Genomic DNA, 20,557 nt, shown 5'->3' on the forward strand with positions numbered 1-20,557 from the left:
TCCAAGTCTGTTGCCAATTGTGTCCCCAAGGTTTTAGATGTACACTAAAAAAATACGCTTTCCTCATGTGTGTTTGTGTGTTGTTAATATGCTTTGTAAAAGAATAGTTTTATAAAAAAGTTAATTCTTTAATGTCTTGACTGATTAACTGGGTTCTAGTTAGGGGATATAAATTTGACCAAGCAAAATTTCATGTGGAGAAAAAAAGTCAATTGGTAAAATAGTTTTTTGTCTCTTTCCTTCATTTTGTTACCTGCCTAAGAGTTACAATCAAAATTCATTGTTGTGGAATCTGTCTTTTCATGCCAACATTCCATTTTCTTTTCACCTCAGCCAGTCTCCCATTTTGGGTTATTGAATAATCCATGTTGGATTATTCTCCTGTATCTATCTAATTCCTGCCTTCATTCCCAGCCCAAGTCCTGCAAGGGTATGTCCAACATCAACACCCTTCTCTATCTGGAACCACATGGCATTTATCTAGGTCACTTCTTTATTTGGCTCTCCGGGTGCCTTAGGTATGCCCTACAATGTCATTGCACTCTTTATATCTCGTCCTCATTATCTGTATTTGAAATTGCATTTGGTAATCTGTAGTCCATGTGAATCACCATCACGGAAGATGTATTTTTCTCTATCCTGGACGGAGTGGAATTGCTGGATCATAAACCCTAGAAGTCTGACAGGTAGAACTAAGGCTATTGGAGAGATCGGGGGAGGGCAGAGAGCAGGGTGTGAAAGGGGACCCGTAGGCGATGGTGGAGAACTGTAGGTGCTTTGGTGGTAGATGTGGTGTGGAGCATGCATCTGAGGAGGTGTGATCTATTTCTCTGAATCACACATGGGGAGTAAACCAATGCTACCTCAAACACAAGTAATTATTAATTAAAAAAAAAAACAGTGAGGAGTAAATGTAAAAAAGAAAAGGAACAACAGAACACCAGACTCAAAACAAAATGAAATCTTCAACACCATTACAATCACACGGCTTCACAATAACAGATTTCCCCTGTAATAATTGTAATATAAAGGGCTTCCCCAGTGGCGCAGCGGTTGAGCTCTGGGTTGTGAAGCGGCCCGCAGACTCTGCGGCACCGGTTCGATCCCCGGCTGCTCCCCAGCCACTGGAGGAGTGTCCCACATGGTGCGCAGACCTCTCCTGCTGCCCGCTGCTCCCCTCAGCAGTGTACTTCGGTCCTTCTGCCTGCTCTGTTCCCGCTCTGGCTCTTCTGAATTCTCTCACCCTCCCGCGCTTCTGACTGTACCCAGTTCTTGTATAAACCAACCAACCAACCAACCAAATAAATAAAGAAAGCATGCCTCTATTAAAAAAAATAATTATAACATAAAGGAGCTAAAGATTTTTGTGATTTAAGTTCTAAAATTTTACTTCCTTAGGACATAGAAAATAGGAAGGGAAGAAAGGATAATTGGCTTCATCCCTCCTCTGCAGGCTCAGGAATGTTTTGAGAAGATGAGACAAACTTGCTATCAAAGAATTTGTATCTTACATAAGAGAAAAAAATTTTGTTGATTTCAAATGCAGGAGAAGTCCTCCATTATCTAAAATGAATGAAACTCTCTGCGCTTAAATTTGAGTACTTGATAACCTTCGAATCTCTGAGACAAAAATGTAATTAACAATATATTCCTTTATATCCCAATCACAGATAAGGAACTTACAACACATTCCTGAAACATGAAAGAAGAATAATACTTAAACATAACATTATAATATCCCTCCTCTGTGCTTCTATTTTACAGCAAATAATACATAAACCAAAGTGTCCAGGAAGAAAGAAGTGATTTTTCACAGTTATTTTCTTTACCATGGGAGTGCTAATGTTCAAGCATATCTTCTTCAGAAGCTTTCTTGGATTCCATGCAACAATTCTTCTGCTTCCAGTCTTCTGTTTGACGCAGAATTATACAGCCTCTCCTATTTTTCCAAACGCTTCTTTCCTCTGGGCTTGGAATGCCCCAACTCACAATTGTGATAAGATCAATATATCAATAGATTTGAGCCTCTTCTCCTTATCAGGAAACCCCGGGGTATACGGCCCAGGACAAGGTGTTGTAATATTTTATAAGGAAAAGCTGGGCTGCTATCCTTATGTACATAAAGGTGAAAATGTGAGTGGAGGAATCCCTCAGTTGGCAAATCTGCAAAATCACTTGGAACAAGCTAGGAAAAACATTTGCGATTCCGTTGGACCAAATGACGTCGGCTTGGCTGTAATTGACTGGGAAGAATGGAGGCCCCTTTGGGACAGAAATTGGGGTGCTAAAGTTATTTACAAAAACCAATCTATTGATTTAGTTCTCCAAAGGAATAAGACACTCAATTCTACAGGTGCAGTACTAGTTGCCAAAGCGGAGTTTGAAAAAGCTGGAAGGGATTTCATGCTAGAGACTTTAAAATTGGGAAAATTACTACGGCCGAAATACTTATGGGGTTATTATCTTTTTCCTGATTGTTACAATCATCGTTATGAGACAGACCGAGCTTACAATGGAAGTTGCCCTGATAAAGAAAAAGAAAGAAATAATTTGCTCGACTGGTTATGGAAAGAAAGCACTGCCCTTTTCCCATCCATTTATTTGAATACCAGAATAAAAGGTTCCAATACTGCGGTCTTTGCCCGGAATCGTGTGCTGGAAGCCCTTCGAGTTTCCAAAGTGCGAAACAATACGGACCCGCTTCCGGTTTTTGTATATCAGCGTCTAGTTTTTACTGATAACTTTACGACTTTCCTTAGTGAGGTAAGAAAATCAAAGTATGAGGATTATGAATTAGTGACCTCTGTAGTGTTCAATCGAATTTAGTGTCCCTCCCCTTTTGAAGGAAGGGAAATTTAGCTTTTCATAGCCTTTAGGATCATGCAAACAGGTAGGACGCATCATGGCACACATGCAGAATTAGAACGTTTCATCTCTAACGTCATTGCAATCATGGAGAATAAGGTAGTACAGGCGACGTTTCAACTCAGTCCCTTCCTTTTTATTTTCCTGGGCCTGCTCTCTTGTCAATAGAAGTCATTCAAATCCTAACAGGAACTCTGTATGTTTGCTATAGGAGGGCAGTGGTTATGTAAAACATGACAATTAACCTGGGGAAGTATTAAAAAATATTATTGTGGACCCTGTAGCTTAGCTCTGGTGTTACTGTCTGATATGTATAACACTTTCAAGTTATTCCCATCTGTTAACATTCTCTATTGCACCCACCAGGAAGACCTTGTGCATACAATTGGGGAAAGCGTTGCTCTAGGTGCCTCTGGAATGGTAATATGGGGCAGCTCCAATTTAACCCGTGATACGGTAAGTTTTGTTGGTAGGCAAGGGATCAAAACATTTCTATGTTTAATGATTTGGGGGATTATTGTGATAATAAAAAATAAAAGAATACTATATGAGGCACAAAATGTCTTTTCATTTGTGGTTCTATTGTGATGCAGAATCTCTATAGCTGTTTCCATGAGGAAACAATTCAGTGAGGTTTATTGAGTGGCTAGAGTAGATGGCTAGTTAAGTAGCCAAACAAAGACTAGAATGTGGTTTGATGGGCATCCCTGGTGTTTCAGGTGGTTTAGCACAGCACTGTGAAGCTGTCCACAGCCTCTGCAGGGTGGGTTCAATGCCCATGGAGGCGGAGCAACCCACATGGTGGGACAAAACTCTCCTGGCTTTCCGGCCGCTCCCCTCAGCAGTGTATTTCAACAGATCTGCCTGTTCTCTTCCCCACTCTGACTCTGGTGAATCCTCTCACTCTCCACACCTCTGGCCTGTACCCCAGTTCTTGTATAAATAAATTTAGATCTTTTAAAAAAATTCTCTTGACTAGACTGCTCGTAAGTTGACAAATGAGGACTAGAATGTGGTTGGATTTCATGGTGTTTTTTGTTTTTTCTATCACACCTTTGTGTCTCTTCTTAAAAGAGGCTCTGTCTCCTCTTAAAAGAGTTGCAATTAGTCAACCTGCATTCCTTTGATCTTTCCTTCATTTAACTGCTGTTTATTTAGCAATTACTTATGCAATTATTCACTGAATGACACTCAGTTGCATGGTTAGCAATTGATGGCTGTGGACCAAGTCTGGCCAGTTGCTTGCTCTGTCCAGCTCCTAGGTCAAGACTCATTGATACAGTTTTAAATGGTAGCTAATAGGTTCCTGTACATCAGTAAAGCTTCGTTAGCTCAAAGTCCTGCTCATGTGTTGAGGAGCCCAGGGTTGCTCTGCACTTCTGAGACACCAATATATCATAAAGGCAGAGAGGGTATCATTAAAACCTTAAAGTATTTGCTGCCTGGCTTATACCCAAAACGTTTGCCAACCCTTGAGTATTGAATGCCTGCGGTGGTTAAATATCAAGTAATTTTTAGAGGATGGAAATGTAATAATGAACAGATCACAGTTCCTCTCCCTGCATTCTCAGAGCTAGGAACACAAGTACAGATAGAGCAGGTCAGGAGAATAAAGGTAACAAAGAGGCAGGAAGCAGGGTGGGCAGGATGGAGCATGATGGAATGGTGATATTTTAGGTGAAGCAGTCACAAGATGCTCTGGTGAGGTTGTGCAGCAGAGACCTGTTGAATTAGGGACCAAGTTTCTGGAGGTAAGTGCAATGGCCTGCAGGCTGCAATGGGCAGAAAGAATGAGAGGCCGGTGGGTCTGGAGTGCAATGAGTAAAGAAGAGAAAGATAACAGATGTGGTTCTGAGATAGCAGGCAGTCATGTGTGGGCTTTTACTCTGAGATGTGAAGCTACTAACATGTTTGAGCAGAAGAGTGGCAATCTCTGATGAACAAGTCAGAAGAAGTACTTAGCTCACTTGAGAATAGAAGGCAGAATGGGAGACGGGTAAGGTGCAGCAGGGAGAGGAAACTAATGCAGGCTTGACCATAGGTGTGAGCAAGTGTTTGGCAGTGACTGTAATCCAACATTCGAACTAACAGTGGATTGACTGAGATATTGAGGAGCAGAGTGGATAAGAGAAGCAGTAAGGTAGATGCCTCCAAGACTTCAGATTTGAATTAGAAGCTTCTGAGATGGCATGAGCTTCAGGAGCAGCAGCACAGCAGGGGATGCACAGGGAAGCAAAGGAGTGGGGAGTAGGGCAGGGGTTGGGGCTGGAGTAGAAATTAGAAACAATCAGGTTAGTTTTGAAAGAATGACTAAATCGTTTAAAGGTTTCCTAATGGAGAGGAAGGAAACCCTTCCTTATTTTCCACAGATAATATTTAGTAGTGTGTATTTTTAGAAAACCTGTTCATTAGGAATATAAACCTGTTTTTTCTCCGTTTGGTCTCATTTTTTTTTCCATTTTCTCCAAATGCATTTTCTTGAGCTCAAAAAAGCTTTCAGTGTTATGATCTAACTTTGTCTCTCTCCCTTTATTTTTATCCTATTTTAGTTCTGTGTATCAGGTCTTTATACCCTACCTCTTCAAACGTTTTGACTCAAAGCAAGAGTAAAGCTGTCACACGAACACTGAGGAATCGGAGCTGATTTTGTCCTTCATGGTGAATGTGGAGATGCTAGTGATGCCCATGCCTTGGAAAAATTGTGATGGACTCTTAGGGGCCTACCCTAGGAACAGAGAACAGAAATTTGTATTCTAGAAGCAGAGGAGATCATTTGATCATTTGTACTTAAGAAAGAAAAAAACCATCATTTTACTTCATGAATAAAATACATTTGTCACCTTTGATAAATTTTAAAATAGTCTCAACTCTTCAGCCTATTAGGTCTAGTTCTATCCACTCTGATTTGATCACCAAATAAAGAAATAATTCAAAATACATTCACAGAAAATCAATCAATCTTTCTCTAATATAACAAGCTAATAATTTACCATAACCTTTCAGATTTAAAAAATTATTTAACAATTATAATTCTCCTACTTATAGTCCTGATTTTCATTATTTGTTTCCAAAATCTGTAAACTCTATTTGGAGGATGAACAATTTTATGATGGGACCACTTAAAGATTTTCCTTATTGCATCCTTTTTTAGTAAAAGGAACTCAGGAGTCTCCTCTTACTCAAGTGAGGAATGACTCAGGTATTCACTAATTAGGAAGACGAATTGATGTACTATTTAATTGTCACCTTTTTTTTTGTTCTTTTTTTTTGTTGTTCTTTAATGTTCACATCTTCTGCTCTGACTCTGAGATCATCTTCGCCATTATTCACACAGAAGAGTCCTTTAGCTTCAATGTGGCTATTTTCTACCTCATGACACTGCCTTGCAATAGCCCCCATGTACAGTAGAGCAATGGATTATTTGTCATGATTCCTCTGATATAATGGCAACTTGAGAGCCTTTAATTGCAGGTTTACTTGCAATGACTGAACTGACTTAAAAATTATTTTCAAATGAAAGCAAGCCATTTCCTTCCATTCTGTTTTATTAGTTCCAGTGAGGAGACGGAACCAGTTTCTACAGGTCCCAGCTCATGAGCTTCTCTATCTTAAAAAGCAGCAATACTGGATTGATTTTCTCTTACCTTGGATTTGTCCTCCTCTTTGTATCTCATTTTACCAAACCCAACTGGAACCAGTTCTGTGTTTATGAGAACTAGACTGAGAGAATCCTGAAAATTCATCTCCATCTCTCCCCATCTCAGTGTTCATACCCTTCATCATATCTGTAAAGTCCTTTTGCCATGTAAGTTAGCAGTGTCACAGGTTCCAGGGAATAGTGTTTGTGCAGCCTTGGAAGGCCATTATTCTATGGAAGGGAAGGTAGCAGGAAATAGATTCAAGTGGAAGCTGCCAAGATTCCTGCACTTGCCTGTTGACCTAACATAACTCTTTGCTCTGCTGAAGACTAGAACCACCTCCTCAGCTCTGTCATCATGAAAGAAAGTGACTATCTTCTGGGTATAGAAAAGGACAGTGTCCCAGTTTTAGGACACACTAGTTTCAAGATGGGTCATTTTCAATACTCAGATTCCACAAATAAATGCATTTGTAAAAGAACTGCTTAATTCACCCATAATATGAACTACAGATCTCATTTATTACAAAGTGCATTCAATTGAACCTCCATTATTTTGAACTTGTATTTAGAGCCATATTTCCAATGTTATATAAATGTGTGTGGAAAATGAGATACTTAAATTTATATTTTCTTGAGGAGTAATGATACACTGGTGCTATGCCAAGTGCTTTTAAATACCATGTATCTTTATACCACAACCCTGTGTAGTCCATGCTGTAATCATCCAACAGATGAGAAAGCAAATGGATAGCCCGATTAATTCATGTCTCCATGATTCCTTGGACAGGAAACTAAGACTAAGAAAGTTTGGAAGTTTCCTCAATTGATGCAGCTAATATTAGTGTAACTGAGACTCCCATCAGAGTAGTGGACTCCAGAGATAATGCTCTAACTGCTGTATGTTCTGTGCCTCATTCACCCCCATTAGCTTGTGAATTATTGTGGAAGACAAAGGCTAGTTTGTTCTCAGTGAATTAATCGGTGGCATGAAATGGCATGTGAAACTTGCAAATGTTACTACGTGTATTTGGAATAGTCTTTGCTTGTGCAGAAAAGTATAAAATATGTCCTATGTCTACCTGGATTTATATTTTCATGCTTCCTTAGAAAATGCTTATTGCTAGGATTTAATGAGATACAAATTAACTTGCCCCTTCTTATTCTGACCTTCTTATAATTTTACAGAATGCTTGCACGAACCTAGCCAGTTATACGAAGAATACCCTGAATCCTTACATAATCAACGTCACCCTAGCAGCCAAAATGTGTAGCCAAGTGCTTTGCCAAGATCAGGGAGTGTGTGTACGGAAACACTGGAATTCAAGTGAATATCTTCACCTGAACCCAACAAATTTTGTTATTCAAATGGTGGAAGGTGGAAAATATGTGGTAAACGGGACTCCCACACTGGAGGACCTGCAGCAATTTTCTGAAAAATTTCATTGCAGCTGTTATGCCAATATCTATTGTATGACTAGAGTGAATGTAACTACTACAAATCTTACCCGTGTATGTGTTGGTAATGATATTTGTACAGATGCCACTGTAAACCCAGCACTCAGTGGTCCTTCTAAAGTGAGTGACAGATCTTCAGGTGCTTATAGCAGTGCTGCTGCTACTATACCATATGCTACAATGTCCCCACATGCTTCTGGGAAAGTCCTCAATGAGAGCCTCCAAACAAAATGCTTAGTGGAAGCTGTCTCCAACATCCTCCAAGAAGAACATGAGCGTCGCTTAAGTAATCTAAACACTCCTAATGAATCAACCCTTACCAGTACAAGTTCAGTGCTTCTTAAATTTCCTATACACATACTTTATGTTTTTCTAGCTTTTACATTTTTATACTTAGTAACTTAAAAAACGTGTTTTTTTCATGCACATGATAATCCTTAGTTTGTATTTGAAGTGCTGATAAAAACACATGGCTATGATAATGAATAGCTTGACATTTTGAGCAAAAATTATTTTCTTATGATCAAATGAAACTTTAAATTATTATTAATGATAAACAAGGAATGTTGACTACCACCTTTGATTTTCAAAATCATAGAACAGTGTTATTACTAAAACCATTGATACTACAACATGATTGAAACTACATTTGACTTGAATCCAGATTTTTAACAGAACATACAATTTCTTTAAGATGATGTCCAAGTTATATATTCTGGTTGCCGTGATTCTGTAGCAAATAATTTGTGTTCATGAATGTATATATACTGATTGTAAAAACTGATTGTAATTCCTAAAACAACTGTCTACCTAGGTTTTGCCTGAGAAAAGTGAAGGTTTGGATAACACCACTTTACTACAAATGAGTATCACTGTGGATGCACTGTAGTTCATAATAAATATGTTAAGAATGTAATAATGAGGAAAACTCTTTTTCTTTTATAATGTCTATTGCTAGTTGGTCCTTGGCATAGAAATATGATTTCAGCTACTTCAGTTTAATCATTGCTTCCAGTTGTGTTGTATAAACAGTAGCCTTTAACAAGTGATTATCCTGTCAACTTGGCTTTTGAGTTAATGTTTTCAGAATTCATATAGTCGGTATTCCAATTGTCTTTTCATCCTTGGTTGTTAAGTTTGACAATCTTGGCACCCATAATGCCTTATTTCATCTATGTTCCATCCACATCCTTAGAGAGCATTTATTGAGTTTTTTTTCTCTGCCAGAGTCAATGGAAGCATCACAGATTAGAGAGGAAGGAGAATGTTTCTTGCTATGCTGAGTTAGGTGTATATTTGAAGAAGACAGACCTTGAAATTGAAAAATTACAACAGTGTGTGGTGAATGTTATGATAGAAACTCAGCATGCTGTGCATACAAATATGAATTCCAAGAGTGCCTTTTATGCTATCTATGTGACCCAATAAAATTTTAATATATTGTGCTGATACAACATTGCTTATTTGATTTCTAGCACTTTCATATTCCACATATTCAAAACATACTTTAGCATAGGCACATAGTTTGAAAAGAAATATATTACGTTCCCCACACCACCTTGTTACTCCTAAACAACACATAAAGGGATAAAGCTTGCATGGATATACAGTTATGTACTTTATTGGGAAGAATCATTATGGATGAGTTTATCTTTCTCTAAAATGTCTCTTAATTGCAGCCCAGAAATAAAGAGATTTCAGGGTTAATCATTTTGCAAAAGCATGAAAAACACTGATTGTAATAAGCAGTATATGAATGTTTTGGAAAATTGAGCAACCAAAAATATACACATATATTTTGTATCCGGTAGAAAACATGAATCACTAACTTCATTAGTCACTGACTTCAGTGGCAAATACTTTGTTTGTTTGTTTGTTTAAAGATTTATTTATTTATGCATACAATAACTGGGGTACTGGCCCTAGGTGGGGGTTAGGGGCTGAGAGGATTCACCAGAGACAGAGTGGGGAACAGGGCAGGCAGAATGACTTACATACACTGCTGATGAGAGCAGCAGGTGAGTCAGGAGAGGTCTCTGCGCCATGAGGGTAGCTCCCTGGCCTGCTGGGGATTGAACTCATGCTTCAGTGGCTGAGGAAAACCTAATAGGCCGCTTTTTAACCCCTTGGCCACAGGGAGGTCCCTGGCAAATACTGTGAATGATGTTTCCATGTGATGCTAGGAACTGAAATTACCAGTCACCATTTTAGAGCTCCTCACAGATAAAAAGAGCTTGCGATGTTATTCAACACTTAATTATATGTTTTACATACAACTTCTCATTTAATTATCTAGTTTCCAGTTAAGGAAATGAGGCTGAAGTTGAGTAAACTCAAGGTAACTACGATGCCATTAGAGAAGGAAAGAAAGTTTATACAACCTTCCTCTCTACCTCTTTGTTTGATGAAACATATTCAACTCTAATGTGTTGTTCAACTCTGAGTTCCTACTTGTAAGAAGTTATTGACATTAAAGTCTAATTTATAAATACAAAATACCAACAAAAATCGTTCTAATACCTTGAATGAGAAGCAATATTAGAGAAACTTTCTAAAAATTAAGTTTATTTTCATATCAAACACTGTAAAATCACATAAAAATAAATTTGTGAAATAGGAAAAATAATGAAGGAAAACACCAATAATAACTGTAATATATACTGGTAACTCTTGGCATATTTCTTTCTAGTTTTCTTCTAAAGAATTTTTTTTTAATCATGGGTATAATAATAATAATACATCTATATACTTGCATCCATTGTTTTTTCTTAGCCATGTTTTTAACCCAAATAATAATTTATCAGCTGGAAATAGCACAATTTAATTAACAATTTTCTGTAAGCTTTGATATGTAAATGGTAAGCTTTTACTATTTAATCACCTTATGAGAAAATATTCCCCAGATCACCTTAACAGTTGATTCATTTATTAATCAATTTGTGCATTAATTAATTAATTGACCATTACTTCTTATCAGGCGCTGCTCCAGGCTTCAAAATAGATCCCTGAACAAAATAAGATCCCTGCCTTCCTTGAACATACATTCTAGTTGGAGGAGGCAGGCATCAATATTTACATAGCAGTTTATATAAAATGCTAACACTAAGGGAAAGAAAACAGAGCAGAGTGGGGAAGGTGGGATGTTCTTGTATTGGGTCTTATTGAGCAAAGGCCGATTGGATGGGATTAGCTGTGAGAATATTTTGGGTAAGGGTATTTTAGTACCTTTGGTGGTGGGCCTGGTGTATTCGAGGAATAGCAAAGAATGCTCTCGGGCTAAATCCTTCTCCTTACCATTAACTTCCGTTGCTTATTCTTTGAACTATAGCATTTATCAGCATCTGACATACTATATATTATATATTTGCTTATATTCTGACTTCCTTCTCTGCAATGTAAACTAGGAAAATGAAGACTTCATCTTGTTCTATGCAGAACATTACTTGATACAATGCCTGGCACACAGTTGATGTTCAATATATACTTTGAGTGAATGAATGAGTGATTCATATATCTGACTCAATAGGAGCTATAAATTTACCATGAGTTTTTTTTTTAGCTCTGCACATTATAGTGAATGATTGCAAAGTCATTCTTAAGCATTGTTCTATTCTTATCCTAGTACACTAGCACCTGGCTTCACGTGGTTTAAGCCCGTGTGAAGAGCTGAGGTCTGAAGAGAATATATCCCTGGACAAAGTCAAAAAGTTAGTTACCAACAAGTCTAATCTAGAACTCAAGTTGCTGAAATGTCACCATAACTGGCTGTAAGATGGAAACCAAATATGTTTACTTAGCTTTTGATGATGCCCATGAATTTACTGCATTTGTAATTAATTTTCAGTACTCATACTGGTAAAGTCCAATCAACTTCCAGATCTTTCAGCTCTAGGGTTTCTGGAGATGTAACTTAGCTCACTGCTTTTGCATGGGAAATCCACCTGCTAAACTGCTTCATAACCACAGTTTCTGAGAACTTTTTCTAATTTCCCTTTAGGAAACAGCAAGATACTCAGACTCACTACTCTTCAGAGTTCTCTTATACAGAAGGGAATTAATGATAGTAGCCATTTGTGCACATTTAATGATATCAGGTAGGAAACATACTTGGCATAAAACCTGGCACATAAAAAAGTCCTGGCAAATGTTAGCTATTGTTATCAAGTACTGTCAATATTGATCCCTTAAAAGTCATGATAGGTAATATTTTCTCTATTTTGAAGTAAAAAATTATGTATGACTCAGAGTAGTGAAATGGGTTGCTTAATATTATTTAGAAGTACCTGTGCCTTAAACCCTTCTCTTTTGAACCTTAAACTTGTTATCTTTTCATTTCGGCAGAAGTATAGAAGACTATTGGCCCCAAATTCGTCTTTACTGGCTTACAGAGAAATATAACAACCCCAACCCATGACTATACTGATATTGATATCAGACAGTGCTTTTTTTTGACCACATGAAAGAAAAACTTAAATTTAAACAGTCTATAAGCAACCTACCCTTAACTCTCATGCTCTCAATATCTAAATGTCACTTCCCCATAAAAGGAACGAGCGTCTTTTAGGAAATTGTCTGAGTCTAAAGTCTTTTTCCAGTGTATGAGTCTGGGATATAATGATTATCATAAAGTAAGGAAGCTATCAAGGATTACTAAATTTTGATATCAAAAGAACTCATAAATCTTTTTTAAAATTAATTTAATTTTTTATACAAGCCCTGGGTACAGGCAGAACCGCGGTAGAGTGAGAGAATTCACCAGAGCCAGACCCGGGAAGAGAACAGGCAGACTGATGAAATACACTGCTGAGAGAAGCAGTGGGCAGCAGGAGAGGTCTGCGCGCCATGTGGGACCCTCGCCGGGTGGCTGGGAATCGAACTGGCACTGCAGAGGCTGCAGGAGCTTTGCAGCCCAGTGCTCAACCGCTGCACCTCCGGGGAGGCCCACAAAGGAAACTCTTAAGGTACAAAGGGAAGTGTGAAACAGCATGCCAGGGAGGTAATGACCACAATTAATATCCTAGAAAAGTCTACAGGACAAATGGCCTGTTTAAATTACAAAAACAAAGCCAGGAGAACACATGTCTATCAATGGGTTCAGACTGATGCTTCCCTGTGCAGGATTTACGTGACGTTGCAGGCTCTTTTCCTCTTTCTCTTAAAAGATTTTTTTCTGAAAAAGCTTTCTTAATAAGTCACTTATTAAGTCACTTATTAAGTCACATGAAAATTCATCTTAGGGACTGCTGTTAAAGAACTTGACCTAAGTCCCATTTATTCCTCTAAATATGTAGAATCAAGCATAAATACAGGAGTTTGACGTGCATGGAAGCAATGCTATGGAAAAGTCAAAACATAAATTGCAAAACATTTTTGGAACACATGACAATGTGCTAATTCTTTTTTTAAATTTATTTATATATGCATATAAGAGCAGGGGTACAGGCCAGAGTTGCAGGGGTGGGGTGAGAGGATTCAGCAGAGACAGAGCGGGAAACAGAACAGGTGGACTGAAGAAATACACTGCTGAGGGGAGCAGCAGGGGAGACAGGACAGTCGGCCTCGCCATGTGGGTTGCTCCCTGGCGGGGCGGGGATTGAACTCGAGCTACAGAGGCTGCGGACTGCTTCCTGGTGCGGTGCTTAGCTCCTTGTGCCACCAGGGAGGCCCAACGTGCTAATTATTGTGCCTATTTCATGAAGCCAATTCAAAACGACACAAACCTAACATGCAAAAGGACATGAATGTAAAATCACAGCAAAGAAAACACAAAAGGCTTGATATTTCAAAGGAAATTATGATTAAAATGACAATGAGAACTATTTTTACAGCTAATCAAAGATTTAACAAAATATAATATAAATTCACTTGAGTATTGGGGAAATACACAATCAGTAGTGCAGAAAGTGTTAATTTGATACAAAATCTTTAAGAGTTAGCAGCATTTGGTAAAAAGCCACTTTCAGCGAGAGAGGGTTACTTACAGCAGGTGCTGGCGGGTACCTTGTGAGCACCGAGGCCGGCTTCCCCTCAAGCATAGGCTTGGAGCAAGTTTGGGGGTGCAAGGCTTATTCCTGAAGTACAGGGAGGCACCTGAGGGCCAAACAATTTAGGCACATGTATGACCAAAAATAATGGAAACTCCACAATTTTGTCACTAGCAGGAATATGGAAGGGACGGGCTTGAGGGTGGAACCGTCTTGGTCCCTTCTGGTTCTTTCTGGAGTCATGGTTCAGTTGCTTCCAGAGACATCGACCACCAACTCCATCCAACTCTAATAGAGACTTGAGGGTTCCTGGCCTAATTTGAGCCGCCTATTAGTTTGGGACATTGATTCTAGTGTCTCTCATATTCTCTCTCTCTCTCTCAATCTCTCTCTCTCTCCCTCCCCCAAGCACTTTCTAGAATTCTAAAATTTTATTCTAAATCCCTAAATATAGTCAGAAACATCTGAAGAGTCACCCACAGATCCCTAGAGCCAGAGAACCTACCTAACGTTAATGCAATTGGAGTACAGTCCTCATTTACATCGCAGAACTAAGAGCCTCCAGGCCTTTGCCAGTGGAGTAGATATGGCTGAAGTCTGAATCCAAGAGACTAGGCTAAATTCCTTGACCTTAGGTAAAGAGAACTTGAGTAGTGTCTATCAAATGGAGCCAACACTTATACTTACTTCATGGGATCATTGGGATTAATGTGTAGAGGCTGAGATAGAGGAGAGGAAGGGAGAGGAAAGAGAAGAAGAGAGAAAAGTGAAAATATTAGTGACTAGTCTACTCTTTCTCAGACTTGGGACTCAAGCTACGGTAGATTCAGGCCAATGATCTTGTCCTCCTTTTCCCGCTTTGCCTTAATATTACCAAGTGGGTAGGCTCAGTGCTCACAGTTCTACACTTCACCAGTTTTTGTTTATTTTCCTGAGGAAGTTATGTGTAGCAAAGTTGCACTTAACTAATTACTGTTGGCAAATTTAGAAGGTAATATATATTAACCGAAGGTAAAATATTCCAATAAGTCAAATTTACCTTTCATTTCAGGAGTGTTAGTCTTTTAGTTCACATAATTTATTTATTTTTTAAAGATCTATTTTATTTAATTTTGCATACAAGAGCTGGGGTGTAGGTCAGAGGTGCAGGGGGTGAGGGGATTCACCAAAGACAAAGTGGGGAGCAGAACAGGCAGACTGACTTGAAATACAGTGCTGAGGCAAGCTGCAGGGGGAGCAGGAGAGGTCTGCTGCACCATGTATGCCAGCTTCCTGGCCAGGGCTTGAACTCATGCTGTAGAGCCTGCCAATAGCTGCCCATAGCTTGATAGTGCTGAGAATTAACCCCTTGTGCCATCAGGGAGGCCCCAATTTCTTATTCTTAGTGCTTAGTCTACATGATGTGGAAAGCTAGTTAATTTAAAATATAGTATTTACATTCTCCTGATCACAATGGGGAGACCTAAGTTAAAACAGGAAACATCACTTGTCAATGCTGTAACCTTTAGTCATTTGGAATAAATGCAAAAAGAAACAATCGCCCAGTGAAAAAAAAACTAACCAATGAGGTCATCATTCCATCAAAGTTATCTAAACACCAAAGAGGCAATTGGTGGTAGAGAGAGAGAACTGCCCTTGAGTCTGATTAAATGCATACCTTTGAGGATATTTAGACCGAGATTTAATTCCGTTTTTTCCCAATGAAGTTGATTCCAACAGCAGGGTACAACAGTAATCGTAAAATCAGAAAGTTGTTTGTCACTTATGTACCATATTAGATGATTAAACCCACTCTCCCTTTTCAGAAAATGTGATGTTTGTTTCATGTGTTCATCTTCATGATAGTAACTCACCCAACAGATATCATTGTAAAGAGCAAGAACCTCAGAATTAGTTGGGTTTTCTATTTTGTGATGGCAGGCAAATTATTTTAAAATTCTTAGATTATTTCCTCATTTGGAAAATGAGGATGACTCTTAACCCTGCTGTTACTATGGCCTTTACATACTGTTATTATCTACTGAAAGCCCTTAGATTATTTGTAATCAGTTGTTGATTGATTTTTAGATATTTGGTTGACATTGCCTTTTAGTGAAGGAATGAAATAAGCCTCCTCTTCCCTAAGTTGTCTAGAACAAACTTTTCCCAATATGTATCACCTGGGCATGTGGAGCTTAAGGTCAATCAAGCTCCTACAGGGTTTAAGAAAAACTGTTATTCTCTTGATTTCCTAGAAGAATGAAGATTGGGGGTATAACTCAGATTTAAGGTTATCTCTGGAAATGAACTTGCTGTCAGAGAAACCCAGCTGTAGTTACAGAATATCTGTTTTTTATGAGCCACAGTCCCCTCCTCATATAAGTTCCCCTCCTCTATCCTTGAAGTCTAGCCCCCTATCCCCTTCATTAACTCAAGAATAAATACCTTCAGTCTATTCTATTTAGAATATACAGCCCGGTATATTCTCCATATGCATGTAATTAAATTTGTCCTTTTCTCCTACTAATCTGTCTGATGTTCATTTGTTTGCTCAACAAACACAGGATGAACCTAAAGGAATTACGGGGAAATTTCTCCTCTGTTCCTACACCTACAAACACTGTCTCTTAATGAAACTAGTGAAAAACGTGCTGTTCTCATGTTAATATTCAAGTCGTAACACACATCACATATATGGCGAAGCACTTAGGGCCATCAATACATACTACTTATAACTTAGATTTTTAAAAGTGTGGTTACTATCTGTTAAGAATGAAAGGCAAAATAAGGCATATGCAATTCCATAAAAACAATATTTTTGGTCAAAACCATAAAAATTCATTAAGCAGCTAAATACTAATTAGATGCAACCTTGGGGGACTCACTTCCCTGTAATTAAGTTGACAAGTGAACACGTGCCTTGAAGTTTTTAAATCTTTCAAGTTATTTGTTATCTGTTATCTCTACTGGTTTTGCTTTTTGCTTTTGTTTTTGTTCGTAGCCAAAGAGTAGGTTTTGTAACGGTCATGTCCCCAGGGCTCAACCTCATATTTGATCCATTCCCCAACCGCATTGTGGGTCCAAACTCTTCCGAAATTCTGAAGTAGAACAGTCCCCAATCCTAATGAATATTCTTGAATATTTTCACAGCTGATTTCCCTGTCCACTCAGAGTGCCTTCCTTTCCTGTGCCTTCTCCCAATTTGTGAGTCTCAGGGACACTCCCATTCTGTCATAATAGAGCCAGCTTCTTAGAGGCCTGTTGCTCTAGCACAGTGTCTGTTTCTCTTGTCTCAGGTGAGTAGCTGATGGCACTCCTGATTCCTTCAGGTAAGGAGCCAAACAAAACTGCCGAGTCTTCTCATCCACAAGGGTCAATCTGCTGAGGCTTTTATGGAGTTGGAGTAGTGTAGAGGGACAGACATACCTACAAATGTTAATGCATGTCCATAAAGTCACTAGAAGGTTGAAGTAAGTTAATTTTTCTTTGTGGACAGCATCAGCCACATTTTTCGTGTATGCAATTTTCGAAATGTCTTGTTTATTTCAATAACACCAGTAATAATGATTGTTCTTGCCTTGTAGATGTAATAACCATACAGGTAGTGAAAGTAAGTTGGTTTGATTTTGATATTGAGAAATAATCTTGTGAATGATTGCTTCTCTGACTTTTGGTAAATGCTCTTCTTCTTTTTTAAGATAGAAACAAACACTGTCTGTTTGGCCAAACAGAAATATAACAACTAATTTTTTTAACACTATAACTTGTTTTGCCATTATTTGTTTCAAATATTACTTACTTCTATCCCATTTGCATATTCCATAGGTCTCATTTAAAAGACTGAAAACTGTCCAGACCACTCACATTTGACAATTCAGAAAAATATTTCAACTGGGCTGAGGGAAGAGAGCTTGAAGGCTAAACCTGAACAAATTATTTTCTTCTGCATTCCTCCACCACAGTGTAAAAAAGGTAGCCAAATTAATGCAACACACATTGATCCTTGAGTCAGTCTGATCTGCTCATAGAGTGATGACCCATGAAGACTTTCTCACATGGGTTCCCTTTTAGATCATTGGGTGGTGATGAATGCCATCACGAAGGTATGACTCCATTGTCAGGTCTGACACCACTGAAATCTGAATTTGCTGAGTATTTCATTTCTACTGGAACAATTTCCTAATGGTTCACTTATTTAGATTACAAAAAGGCTTATTTTATTTCTTGCATAGGGAATTCTTGATGTTAGCAGGCCTATGAATTATTATGTGATCTTCAATTTTGCTTTCTGCTTTTATGCAGGCTTATCAGCACTTGTTATATAGATGAGAATTTCAGAAAGAGGCAATACTATTAATAATAATACAACAGGAACAATTTTCATTAATTTGGTACTTACATGTTCCTGATCTTCAGATAATATATTTCCTTTGCCCTTTTGAATTCTATGAGCAAGGCCAATAAATTGATAGGAGATTAACCGAGTACCAGGAGAAAAACATATGAACTTTAATATTGTTACATGCAAATGGGAGCCTTAATAGGAAGAATGACTTAAAGAAGCAGCTAATAACAGAGATTTTTATTATTATTATTTTTAATTTCTTCATGTTGCCTCTTTTTTTTTTTTTAAGATTTCTTTATTTATACAAGAACCAGGGTATAGGCCAGATGAGCAGGTGGGTGAGAGGATTCACCAAAGATAAGGCGGGGAACAGAACAAGCAAACTGATTGTAATACACTGCTGAGGGGAGCAGTGGGTAAGACAGGAGAGGTCTGCTGCGCATATAGGTTTCTCCTGGCCAGCTAGAATCGAACTCTCACTGCAGAGGCTGCGGACAGCTTGACAGTGCAGAGCTCAACTTCCTGCGCCATGAGGGAGGCTCCAAAGATTTCATTTTTAACAAAAAGTTATAAGTTGTGGAGTTATAAGACAAAAGAAAGAAGATGAAGTTTTAGGGACAATAAATTATGGGACTGTGACTAGGAAATGCATGAGGAAACTAATGAAAATTAAGGTTATATGAGTAGGTTTACTTGTGCCAATCTGTTCTGGTATCAACTCCCAGTGTCTGGTGGTAAGATGTTCTTTTCCTGGTACAGGGGGTACATCTGTGATATGAGGGATCTTATGTCCTGCCTGAGGCAGAAAGGAGTCAGCAAGAGAGTCTTTCCTGCATTTGCCCTTGTCCTTACTACTCTTGACAGTCTTCTGTACTTCCTGTCCCTTCTTATCTTTCAGTCAAATATTTCACTATATATTTCACTTGTTTTTAAAGAATACTCATTACAAGCAATTAAATTAATTGTATAGCCCACTGATAGTTCATGGCCTGCAATTTAGGGGGAAAATGCTAGAATGGGCCTACCCATATAACTTTCTTGGCTAGTCATGTACACAATTATGGTCCTTTCATGTGCCTAAAATGCACAAGATTTTTTAGGTTATTAGACACACCTCCTTTTATTGGGTTTTTAGTGCTTTTGTTTTTTTATTTTTTAACAGATAAAATGCTTGTGGTCATACTATACAGAGAAATCTATTGGTGCCATTTTCACAAAAGCATATGCTCACTTTGTATCTCTGTGTCACATTTTGATAATTCTCACAATATTTGACACCTTTCTATTATATCTGTTATGGTGATCTTCACCAGGGATCACTGATATTACTCTTGTAATTGTTTTGGGTTCCATAAATCTTGCCCATATAACCAGAAAATTGTATCAATATATTATGCCTGTGTTCTGACTGCTTCACCTATCTCTACTGTTCCCCATCTCTTTCCCTCTCCTCAGGTCTCCCTACTTCTTGAGAAATAACAATATTGAATTTAGGTCAATTAGGAACCTTACAACAGCCTTTCAGTGTTCAGATGAAATGGAGACTCTCGTTTCTCTCTCTTCCAATGAAAAGCTAGAAATCATTCAGCTTAGTGAGGAAAGCATATGGAAATCTAGCTGAAGGCTAGTCCTTTTATACCAAATAGTTAGCCAAGTTGTAAATGCAAAAGAAATGTCCTTAAAGGAATTCCTATGAAAACTCAAATGACAACACAGCAAAACATCCTTCTTGCTGATATGGTGAAAGTTTTGTGATTTGAATAGAAGATCAGAACAGCAGCAAATTTCCTTTCAGCCAACGTCTAGTCCACAGCAAAGCTCTAACTCTCTCCTATTCTGTGAAGATGGAAAGAGGTGAAGAAATTGCAGAGAAAAGTTTGAAGCTAGCAGAGGCTGGTTTATGAAGTTTAAGAGGTCATCTCTCTGAAAGTGCAAGTGCTGATGAAGAAGTTGAAGCGAGTTATACAGAATATCTAGCTGAGTACGTTGATGTAGGTGACTACACTAAACAACAGATTTAAGTGTACACAAAACCGTCTTACACTGGAAGATATCACCTGACACTTTCTTTCCTAAAGAAGAGGAATCAATGCCTGGATTCAAAGTTTCAAAGGACAAACTCTCCTGTCAGAGGCTAATGAGCTAGTGACTTTCAGTTGAAGCCAATGCTCATTTACCATTCTGAACATTCTAGGTTCCTTAAGAGCAATGATAAATCTCTGTGCTTTATAAAAGAATAAAAAGGCTAGATGACAGTGAATCTATTTACAACATGGCTTCCTGACTATT

General features: G+C 38.3%; 1 protein-coding gene across 1 annotated transcript; it reads left to right on the forward strand.

Annotated features, from left to right (window-relative positions):
• Positions 1 to 1,830: 1,830 nt before the first annotated feature.
• Positions 1,831 to 17,030, forward strand: LOC311168924 (hyaluronidase PH-20-like; the record flags this gene model as incomplete). Its single annotated transcript, XM_084230628.1, has 5 exons — positions 1,831 to 2,763; positions 3,232 to 3,321; positions 7,691 to 8,246; positions 11,958 to 12,054; positions 16,925 to 17,030. 5 exons carry the CDS (start codon positions 1,831 to 1,833, stop codon positions 17,028 to 17,030), a joined length of 1,782 nt encoding a protein of 593 aa, XP_084086754.1.
• Positions 17,031 to 20,557: the final 3,527 nt, after the last annotated feature.

This window comes from Talpa europaea (assembly GCF_964194135.1).
Source record: "Talpa europaea genome assembly, chromosome: 3".
NCBI classification, from domain to species: Eukaryota; Metazoa; Chordata; class Mammalia; order Eulipotyphla; family Talpidae; genus Talpa; species Talpa europaea.